At 35.8% G+C, this 11,337-nt stretch overlaps 1 protein-coding gene across 1 annotated transcript in view; it reads left to right on the top strand.

The window, feature by feature from the left end:
- Positions 1-6,972: 6,972 nt before the first annotated feature.
- Positions 6,973-11,337, top strand: part of LOC311286321 (protein NLRC3-like) — a 45,757-nt gene continuing 41,392 nt past the window's right edge. The window contains exons 1-2 of the mRNA XM_084402478.1: positions 6,973-7,078; positions 8,883-9,084. Coding sequence (XP_084258604.1) covers positions 8,933-9,084 — 152 coding nt within the window. The 5' untranslated portion in view covers positions 6,973-7,078; positions 8,883-8,932. The remainder of the gene's footprint in view (positions 7,079-8,882; positions 9,085-11,337) is intronic.

Below are 11,337 nucleotides of genomic sequence, written 5' to 3'. Positions count from 1 at the left end.
GGGCAGTGTATAGCCAACGTCTCCTTTTTATTTGTTGCATGAGGCATGTGTCTAATATCTGTTGTTGCAGGCACTTGACCACTGGCTTTTCTTTACAATGAACAACTGAAATAAAAGTCAAGGAACTAAGCATATTTGTCTTTTATTAAACATTTAATGAAAAGTGGTTTTTTTTGGCAATGTTGTGTAATATGGCACATGCAACAATGTCACAGGCCCTGTCAGGTGTGCAACCCCTCAGACACTGAAATCTTCCCTTTAGTTAGCCAAAGTTCATTTCATTGTGTGCCCTTGTCCTGGAGCTGCATTGTAACTGGTTTGGGTCAGGGAATGGGGTCATAAAACACCTGTCTGCAGGCAGGAACATGTCATAATCACCTATGAAAAAATGCAGTTCTGTTAGGATCAGCATAAGTGTATGTAATACAGTGAGCTTGATATTTAATTGTGGAACTTTCCTAACACTTTCAAATAATGTGCATAAATGTGAATCTCTGAAAATGCTTAAGTCATGCACAGATCCTGGCCATTTTGCTTTCACGTTTGTGATATGGAAGATTTTAGTCAATTGCCTTTTTTTTTTTTTTTTGATATAATATTACTAATCTGGAATATTAAGAATCACAATAGTAACTGGGCTGCACATTTACATTGTGAACCCTCTTTCTGTTCACATAATCCCCTTCATTGAGGCCTTGATGGCAGTCTATAGCCTATAGTCTATGGTACCAATCACGTTAGTGAAGCCTGAGTGAAATACTCAGGCTTCACTAACATGGTCATGGTTCACATAGCATGGTCATGATTGCATGATCTTCATAAAAAAATATGATAGCCTAAAAAAAAAGAAAAAAGGCTTTAAAAAAAAATGCTTTACAACATTGGGTCTTAAGTGGCTTGGAAATGCCAAAAAAACAACCTAAAACTGTTTTTTAAACCTAAAAGCGCCAGGTAAATTCCGAATGACACGACAGACAGCACTTTCCATCAAGTTCTCCGCATCTCCAATAGTGTAAAGGAAAGAGCCACTCGCAAATAATCTTAGGGCAATGCAAACAGTTTGTGCTGTAGTTAAAGCCCGACTCTGACAAGTCAAAAATAAATGTGCGTTTCCAACAAATTAATAATGTAAACGACAATCTCACGAGTCACGAGAAAAAATCTATATCTCAGAAAGTGCACTATCGCGCTGCGCTGGACTTCCGTATCATCTCCGATTATGAGCCGCAGTCTAATCCTGTTAACATGAAATAAGCTGCTCCCGAGCAGGTTTAAGATTGCGCACCTGTTGCTATGACAGCAAGTCCAGGATGAGCGTCGAAGAACCAAACAATCCAAGATCATGCCAAATCCCCAACAATCAAATCCAGCTAACTGAGTTGGCGACGTACGAAGAACGGGCCCCAGGACATTTCTCTGAGTTCAGACTGGAGTAGATGTCGTCAACACGGAAGTAATCCTTGGGGTTTTCCCTCTCATGATAGCTGACACCTAAAATGGTTTCTTCACTATATGGGGTCTTTTTCCCGTGAGACAAAGGTGCTGTCCGAGTCTTCATGTTCAGAACGTGCAGCGAAGTCCTTGATTGCTGTATCTATTTCCTGTGAAAAAAAAAGAAGAAAAAAGTCACTGTTTTAAATAGGCAAATGCTTAAAAGTATATGATTGGATCATTATTGCAGTTATTATTATGTTTCTAGCATGTTATATGTTTGGCGACAGTTCTTCTAACCCAATCAATGGAGTGTGTGGTTTTTATTTCTTAAACAAACATGTAGGAAGACACATCATGGCCATATTCCAGGATTACAATGTCAGGATTCATCAGGCTCAGATTGTGAAAGAATGGTTGGAAGGATCATTTCCACACATGAATCGGCTCCTCTGAGTCCAGAACTGAACCTCAGTGAAAGTCTTTGGGATGTTCTTGTGTATAGGACATAACATCACAACACGTATTACCATAAAGAGGTGCATCAAGATCTTGTATTGACAATGCAAAAGTCGAGTACTCTGTTAAGTCTCCTTCAGTACATCCCAAAGACTTTCACTGATTTATATAAATAATAATAATTTCATGAGGCTTTACGCACAGATCCAGAGAGATTTGTGTATTTCTCAACACTATAATCCAGAGCCTTCAGCAGCCACTCCATGTTCTCCTCGTCTCTCTCTGCTCCAGCCCTGTGTTTTAAGTGCTTGAATCGTATGTTGGTGATCAGCAGAGCTAAACGTTTCCTCTGAGACTTGTCCTTTGGGATATAAACCTATGAAACACAATCCAAAACGAACAGAATTAAAGCAGAAGCAACAGAACCAATGTCTGGAGCAACATTAGAGTTTGGTATTTTAGGAGGAGCATTAGTGTTCACACTGATCCATGTCAAAACTCAGTCAAAAGTGATTTGAAACAGAGATACTTGCTTCTTTTTTCTCTCTTGTAAGAATTTCAGTCTTCAACTGTCGGCTGCATGGAGTCATTGTGTGTGGACTCACACTGGACTGGACTGGACTCGCACTGGACTGGACTGGACTCGCACTGGACTGGACTAGACTCGCACTGGACTGGACTGGACGGGCTGCTCCTCCACAGACACTGGAGCATTTCTGCTCTCCTCCTGAACAGATGGATGAGCTGTAGACAGAAAAACACACATCATGTTTTAGATCATTCAATATATTTAAAGATGTACCAACCGCCCATTGAACAAAGAACAATAGAAAGTCTGCACTAAATATTTTTTCTGCCTTTCTAATACAATATATAACATAAAATTGGGAATATGTCCATGTACAGAAAAATGTCCCATTCATGTACATTTCTCTTTGCTTGTTTTTCTATATAATTCAGAGCATTACACTCATAGTCTTTAAACCAGTATACACAGGTTTTTCTTTACCTTCCTTAAGTTTCAGCTCAAGGCGATGTGCAAGGTCATTTTGTCTGATTTTACACAACACTTGGACTGCGATCCTGCCCGCATCTTCACTGTACTGTTGTACCATACAATCCACCACATCCATACAGTCAGATTTCTCCAGCTTTTCTCGAGGAATAGGGCTGATGTCTGACGTCACTCCACTCCATAGCTGCTGTTTCAACTCTTGGAGATCTGTTTCAACAAGCTCCTCAAGTGCCTCAGTCATCACTCTTTTAGTGGCGGCCATTTTGAGTCACTGGGAGAAAAAGGGCAAAACAGTCTTAGATCTGGGACTGATCTGGGACCATCGTCCAACAGTCTAGTGGACATCAATTTATCACACACATAAAAACGTTTAGGTTGATCTATATTAGCTAATTTACATGAATGTAATGAAATGTCTTTTAAAAAGGTAAATTTGTTTTTCCAAGTAAATATTACTATGCAATTAATTGAATGAATTACTAATTAATCAGGCCTACATTTCTGGTTTGTGCCCGAGCCCCACCGCCCTTTTTTATTCGTCATGTAAAATATTTTGATCAAGAGATATCATCAAAGCAAAACGAATAAATAATTTTGACTTGCAACATTATTAAACAAATCAAACTGTGTAATCATGAGGGAAAATTTCTGTTTTGCATGGTCTATGCCTATACATTAATCTGGCACACGTTGCAATCAGACATTTCAATATCTAAGGTCTAACATTAATATATATAGATTAACATATTATTTTATTAAAATATTGCCACATTCAGACCTTTTTATTATTATCTAGTACGAATGTTTAAAATACCATTACAGAACAATGGGCAAAAATTTTACTTTTAAATGTAAATCCAAATTGTTGCAGACTTGCAATTTACTACTTTTGTCACAGTACATTTTTTCTAAGTTGTTCAAAAGAACAAACGTTATCTCTAAAAAAAAAAACTTAACACTTACAAAACAACTTAAAAAACAACTTAAAAAAAATAAAATAACTAAACCTGTATTATATCTGATACTGAAATTATTTAGAATTATAAACTGTACCGTTTCTGGTTGGAGAGAGTTTTTGTGTAGAGTCTGCATTTCACACTCCACCCATGGCTCTGCAGTGAGCAGCCTCTCAAAATTCATCATTTTCCAATAGTGCATCCAATGATGCTTTGAACGATTGTTCATGGAGCATCATAACTCATAACCCATAACTGTTTGTGTCAGCTGCATGTTCTCACTCTGGGTTGTAGTTGCACGAAGGGGAAGCTGGAGATTGTTCTGAATCAGAGGCTCAGGTAATGTGACTAGTTTTGTTTCTGAAGAGTAAAAGTTTTATTCACAAATAAAATTACACGAGAATATGTAACATATGAACATATAGTTCGCTATAGTATGCGTAGTGCACTATACAACTTTTTTTTGTGTTCAGAATATACAAAATCTAATGATTGAGTAGGGTAGAGCCAGGCACACCTTTTGTGGGCGTCACGTGACATATCTGGACTTTTGTTGGTCCACAGTTTATGTTTTACTGGTGAAGTGCAATTTGCTGCCCTAGGCAAAATTTTACCTGGTGCCCCATGCATCACAGCCCATTTCACCCCGTCATTGTGTTCATGATTATTTAGCCTATACATGTATATATATACACACACACACACACACACACACACACACACACACACACACACACACACACACACACACTACAGCCTAAACACAAATACCAAGAGCATTACATCTAGCATTCACGTCAAGTCCCCATTATCTTTTATAGCGTGTTTTACAATACAGATTTAATGTGAACTTTGCTATTTTTTAATAAACCTGTAAATAAATATCATTACTAATTTTGGCAAATCAATTTTAAAAATGCCATATACAGTACAGGCCAAAAGTTTGGAAACATTACTATTTTTAATGTTTTTGAAAGAAGTTTCTTCTGTTCATCAAGCCTGCATTTATTTGATAAAAAAATACAGAAAAAAATGTAATATTGTGATATATTATTACAACTTAAAATAATTGGTTTTTAATTTTTTATACTTTAAATTATCATTTATTTCTGTGATGCAAAGCTGAATTTTCGGGATACTCCAGTCTATCACATGATCCTTTAGAAATCATTCTAATATGATGATTCATTATCAAAGTTGGAAACAGTTCTGCTGCTTAATATTTTTTCATAACCTGTGATACTTTTTTAGGATACTTTGATGAATAAAAAGTAAAATAAATAAATAAAAAGAAGAAAATGTTTTAAAAATAGAAATCTTTTGTAACAACAATATACACTACTGGTCAGTAATTTGGGGTCAGTCATTTTTTTTTTTTTTTTTTTTTTGAAATAAATCAATACTTTTATTCAGCAAGGATGTGTTAAATTGATAAAAAGTGATCGTAAAGAAGATTTATATAATTAGAAAATATTTTTATTTTTATTTTGAATAAATGCAGTTCTTTTTAACCTTTTATTCATCAAATATATTAGGCAGCAGAACTGTTTCCAACACTCATAATAAATCAGAATATTAGAATGATTTCTAAAGGATCATGTGATAGACTGGATGTCACATGTGACACTGAAGACTGGAGTAATGATGCTGAAAATTCAGCTTTGCATCACAGAAATAAATGATAATTTAAAGTATAATAAATTGAAAACCAATTATTTTAAATTGTAATAATATATCACAATATTTAAAAAAAAAATCTGTATTTTTGATCAAATAAATGCAGGCTTGATGAGCAGAAGAAACTTCTTTCAAAAACATTAAAAATAGTAATGTTTCCAAACTTTTGGCCTGTACTGTATCCCCCCAAAACTGCACAACTGTAGAGTAAAACATCAATAAAAAAAGTGATAATAAAAAATAATTGTTACAAAATCACACAGTCTGGGGACTCGGGGCTAACATTAAGTTTAAGGTAAATAATAACTGCCATGAAATTATAGTATCTTACTGCAATTAGATAAACTGTTCATTCACTACATCACTTTACCTGTCTTTATCCACTTTTATCCTCTTCTCTTCTTTTTGGCACTGTATCTATCGCAGACTATAATGCTCATTTATAATGTGTCATGTAAATTCGGCCATCCGTCACAATCAGGAAACTTTCACCATGTCTAGAACTGGCGCGAGCTGCCAGGCCCGTTTCTACGAGTGTTTCTACTAGCCTGAGTGTGTTAAGCGCCCTTACCTCAAACAAAAGCAATGCTGTCTACATTGGATGTGGCGTCGCTTACGCTACACAACAAATGACCAACTGATCGCGCGCGCGCTCTGTTTCTGATGCACTTCAAGCACTCGGCGGGGGAAGATTGATGTGCCGGACTTTTTTTGCTTTATTTGGTAGTATTTCGAATTAATGGTTTTAAAATAGTATTATATATATATATATATATATATATATATATATATATATATATATATATATATATATATATATAAAAAATTAACAATAAAAAAAAAAAAAAAAAAATCACTTGTTCACTCATTCTGGCGCCCCTATAGATGAGTGGCGCCCCTAGCATTTGCCTATTCCGCCTAGATGCCGCGGGCCGGCCCTGATATAAAACATTCCTGATGGTCTTCACTCTGAGACTGAGATATGTTGTCCTCCACTGAGACTGTGATGATGCTCTGCGCCTCTAGAGGGAGTTTATTATTCATACAGTGGAGTTAAAGTTTTTTTCAGACTTTGATTAAAGATTACGACGGCAAACAAATTTTTTTCTGTGTTTTAATTTGCACGAATTAATTGTTTACCACAAGACTAGTAATATGCGCTAGCAAAGTAAATAGGGTCAATTTTGATTTCAGTTGGACTTTAAAACCAGTTTACGAACATAGAAAGTAAAGGATTAAATATAGACGCCATTCCGAGGAATTAAACCACAAACACACAGTCAGTCTCTCTCTCTCTCTCTCTCTCTCTCTCTCTCTCTCTCTCTCTCTCTCTCTCTCTCTCGCTCTCTCTGGTATCAGATTACAGACTCTTTGCGCCACTAGAGGGAGTGAGTTTGTTTTTCACATTAGTGGAGTTACAAGAAAACAAGACACACCTTTACCAGGTAGAAATGAAAGGAAAAGAGACGGAAGAGAAGAGACGCCATTCCGAGGCTTTAAACCTGTTTCTCTGGGTGTTTAAACTGTCACATATTTTGCGGTAAGTTCAGAACTCATTCTTCATGCAACCATGTAGTGATATTAAAATGAGCAGCTATATGTTTATGTTCTTCTTTCATGGGATTTAAAACACAAATCATTATATTTAGACAGGACAAATAAACCAAAATAGCGGACACATTGACGATTAACGTATTTACTTTTGATATCCCGTGATCTTTGTTTTAACATTCAGTTTTAGGTTTATATAATAATGGTTATAATAATAATAATAATAATAATAATAATAATAATAGTTCGTTTTATATATACTGTAGTTTAAGTGTTCAAGTTCGACACAGCACAACAACAGTGCTGAATACTGCATTCAGATTATCACACCAGTATTAAACTTCACAAAATACTAAAGACTAATGTAAATTAAGTTTCAAAATGTAGGGCCTATTACATTTATTTCAAACAGTGTCCAGTTTCCACTTCCTGCATTCACACACTGCTCTAGCAAACATTAAAAAAGAATAAGCAGTAAGAAAATGGAAAATGAAAGTAGGCCTACCTGAGTTTTATAAAAATATCTTAACAACAATTCACAATGTTTGAAATGAAATAGCCAAACTGCAGTTTTGCTTTATTGTGTTTAAAGGGTTAGTTCATCCAAAAAAAGAAATGCTGTCATTGCGACGCGAGTGCTTTGTTTGCACAAATTTTTTTAATAATTTACCACTTTTATTTACTAAAATATTGATCTGGTAAAAAAAGACATTTAAAAAGGACTGCAAGCTGGATACATAAATGATACATGATAACTGAATATTTAAAATGAATAAATAAAAAAGAACATAAAATAATGTAATGAAGTTCCAGTCCTCTGATGTCTTCAGAATGGCAGTTTCTCTCTGCAGATTATCGTTTTCTCACGTGACATCCATGAGAAATGTCTGTTTGTTTAAGTAATATCAGTTATCTTTATTATGGCCGAACGAAGCTATAAGTCACAGTTATACTGTTTTGGTTTAGTTTTCTATCAGTCTGTTTAGTCACCTGTTTTCTTGTGTTCCTTTGTTTCCCTTTTCTTGCCATAATCAGTTTCCATGTATATCCATTTGTTCATCAGAGCTGTTCATCATTTAGTTCATCACCATGTGTATTTCAGTTCCTCATCTTCACTCATTCTTTGTCCGGGATTGTTGGTGTTTACTCTGCTCTCTCGAGTTGTTCACTTCTGTTAATAAACCTTGTTACTATTTTGAAACGCTTAACCTGCCTTCATCTTCATCATCTTTGGACTTTAAACGTGACACTATTATGAACAGACAGTGCCTTTAACAACAGTATAAGGAAAGTTAAAATCATAGGATATAGCTTATAATGTTTATGTGACTCTGCATTATTATGCATAAAAAACAAATATTTAGTGGTAAAGAAGAGGAGAGAAGTGTATCTAGCTCTGTTTAATAGAATACCCTACATGTAGAGATTGTTGATAGTCTGTGTGATGATTCAGCTTAAGAAACAAGCTTTTTTAAGTATATTTTGACAGATTTAAAAACAAAAATGTGGGAATAAAGATTCCTGATCCCAAACACAAAGAAGCATTTCAGCATAAATGTGTTTAACATAAGGGATGTAGTTCCAACTATTATTATGAGAAAATCACTTTTGAATCACTATTGACTATTCTTTTTTATGTTACATTGAGCTATTTTTGCATGTTATTATAATATGGGGATAAATAGTTAGATTACAATATCATGTAGATTAAGACTGCACTAACGTTGGAGTTTTTACTTTGTTGTATTGTATAATTGTGCTACTGAATTTCACTCTGTGTTTCCACAATAAAGGTCTGAAATCAGTCTCTCCACACTCTTTTGGCAAATGAGAGTAGAAGAAAATGAGTCTCCATAATGAGAGAGAAGATGAGGACACTGCCTCTGAAATGAGTCCTCCATCTCCTGGATCCAGCTGTGTGCCTGTGAAGAGTGATCAATCCATGAGGAATCTTTCGTCTGGATCCAGTGATGCAACAGTGACCTCTGACCCCAGGTGAGACACTGGCCATTTCAGCATTAACAGATGCTTTTATTCAAAGTGATTTACAGTGTATTCCAGAAGCCTGCAGTGTGTGAGTGCTGATACTGAACCTTCACAGAGAAGCACAAAATCACTTTCCTTGCTTGCAGTTTTCAAGATGTGTCTAAAGACTTCTCCTGACTAAATCCTGTTAAACCACTAACTGTCTCTCTTTAATGTATGTGTAGTTTGCTTTAAATGAGGTTTTATTTAACAAAGTTCGGGAGGAGCAGGTTCAGATAATTAACCAAATTATGCACAGCTGGAGATTAATCAGTAATCAACTCAATGACAGAGTATAAATTCACAGCAGACCTATCTCTGTTCATTGAAAGTTTGTCAGCATCCCTCCTCCACCCCATCTCCTCACTTCCAGTTCCATCTACACTTCCAGTTCCATCTACCAACTGGGGGAGTACTTTGGGTTCGGGCCTAACTCCGAGCTCGGAGCCCTCCCCCCGGACAGCACGCCAAATACGCATAAACTTATTGTATTAATTATATGTAGATGTGAACTCGTGAAATGGCTTTGTATGAAAAGTAGGGCTGTGCGGTGTATCGTTTTTAGCATCTATATTGCGATGTGCACCAGATGCCGCCCGGTTCGCCAGATTAATTGATAAGTTTAACCATCATAGAGTGATAGTTTATCATTTGTATGTGTTTTAAAGTCCTGTCAGTTTAAACATCAAGTGCAAGAAGACTGTAACTCGCGCGCTGTTTTGTAAACGGACATGTCCATGGAAAAGTCAAAATGCCCGTCCTGACGAGTTTCCTCGTAAACGCAGTCGGTTATGAGTTGTAAACAGAGAAAGAAAACGGATGCTCATCATTACCGGTATTGGATACATGCATTCGTCTTAAAGTGACAGCAGCCCAATATACCCCCAACTGTTTGTGTCACCAAAGTTAATCAAACAACAAAAGAGAAAGAGAAAATCACTTTTGTAGCTTTAACACATACAAACTGTATTAATTATAAGAATCATATTAATTTATACAGTGAATACTATGCTGTGTTTTACATTTGATTATTCAATATCTGTACCTGAATACACTTAATTTACCACATAAAGCACTGCTTATTCCATCTGTGTCTTTGTTCTATTGTATTCATCTATGCTTGTAATGTGTTTATTATTTTCTAATCAGATGCACTACCCTAGAAAATTACGCAAATCATCCTAGAACGATTCATTTTTTGCATATAGAGCTATTCAAATCATCAGGTGAAATTGTTTTCATATCGCAGTATATATTGCAGAAAAACAAAATATTGCCATGTCAGTTTTTACCAATATCATGCAGCCCTAATGAAAAGCATCTGATAAACTACATTAATAAAATTTTGTCAAGAAGATTTGATTAACATGTGTCACACTCCTCCTTGAGCTTGAATATTCTTGAATAAAATGTGAATGTTCCCATTGCGTTACTAACTCTAGATTACTCGTAGGATGTTTCTTGGTTTTTGCGAATTAAAACATTGCACAATGAGGAGTGTTTTTACGCACATCATCAATAACAAAATATCTTTCTGCATTTGTTTCCGTCATCAACCATGTTGGAGATAACTACTAATGCTGCTTTGTACCTGTTGTGGAAATCCCAAATATGCTGGAAAGCTAAACGCTGGTGTGTCTGGGTTCACAGAGGGTGACACAGGAGTGGATTTTCAAACCTCTCCCATCCCACTCCCACAAAAAATAAAACCCTGTCCTGTCCCTATCCCAGAAAAATGACTCCTTTCCATCCCACTCCCATGTTGTGTTTTTTTTCTTACAGTTAAAAGTACACTACAAATCACAGCATGCCCACCTTAGTTGAAAAAAATCTAAAATGAAGTTTATTTTATTGAACTGAGAGCCAGCTTAAACATTGCACACACATTACATTTCATGTAAATCATCCATGCACACACACACACACACACACACACACACACACACACACACACACACACACACACACACACACACACACACACACACAAAGGCATGCACACATTATATAACCAAATTTTCACTAGTTTCCATTAAGATGGAGTCCCACTGTTGCTATACAAGAACAAAAGTGTCCACACATTCCAGACTGAGACTGCGCTTCTCCTCTGTCTATCTATCTATCTATCTATCTATCTATCTATCTATCTATCTATCTATCTATCTATCTATCTATCTATCTATCTATCTATCTATCTATCTAACTGTCTGTTTGTCTGTTTGT

Source organism: Rutilus rutilus (genome assembly GCF_951802725.1).
Source record: "Rutilus rutilus genome assembly, chromosome: 2".
NCBI lineage: Eukaryota > Metazoa > Chordata > Actinopteri > Cypriniformes > Leuciscidae > Rutilus > Rutilus rutilus.
This window is presented reverse-complemented; position numbering and strand designations above follow the sequence as displayed.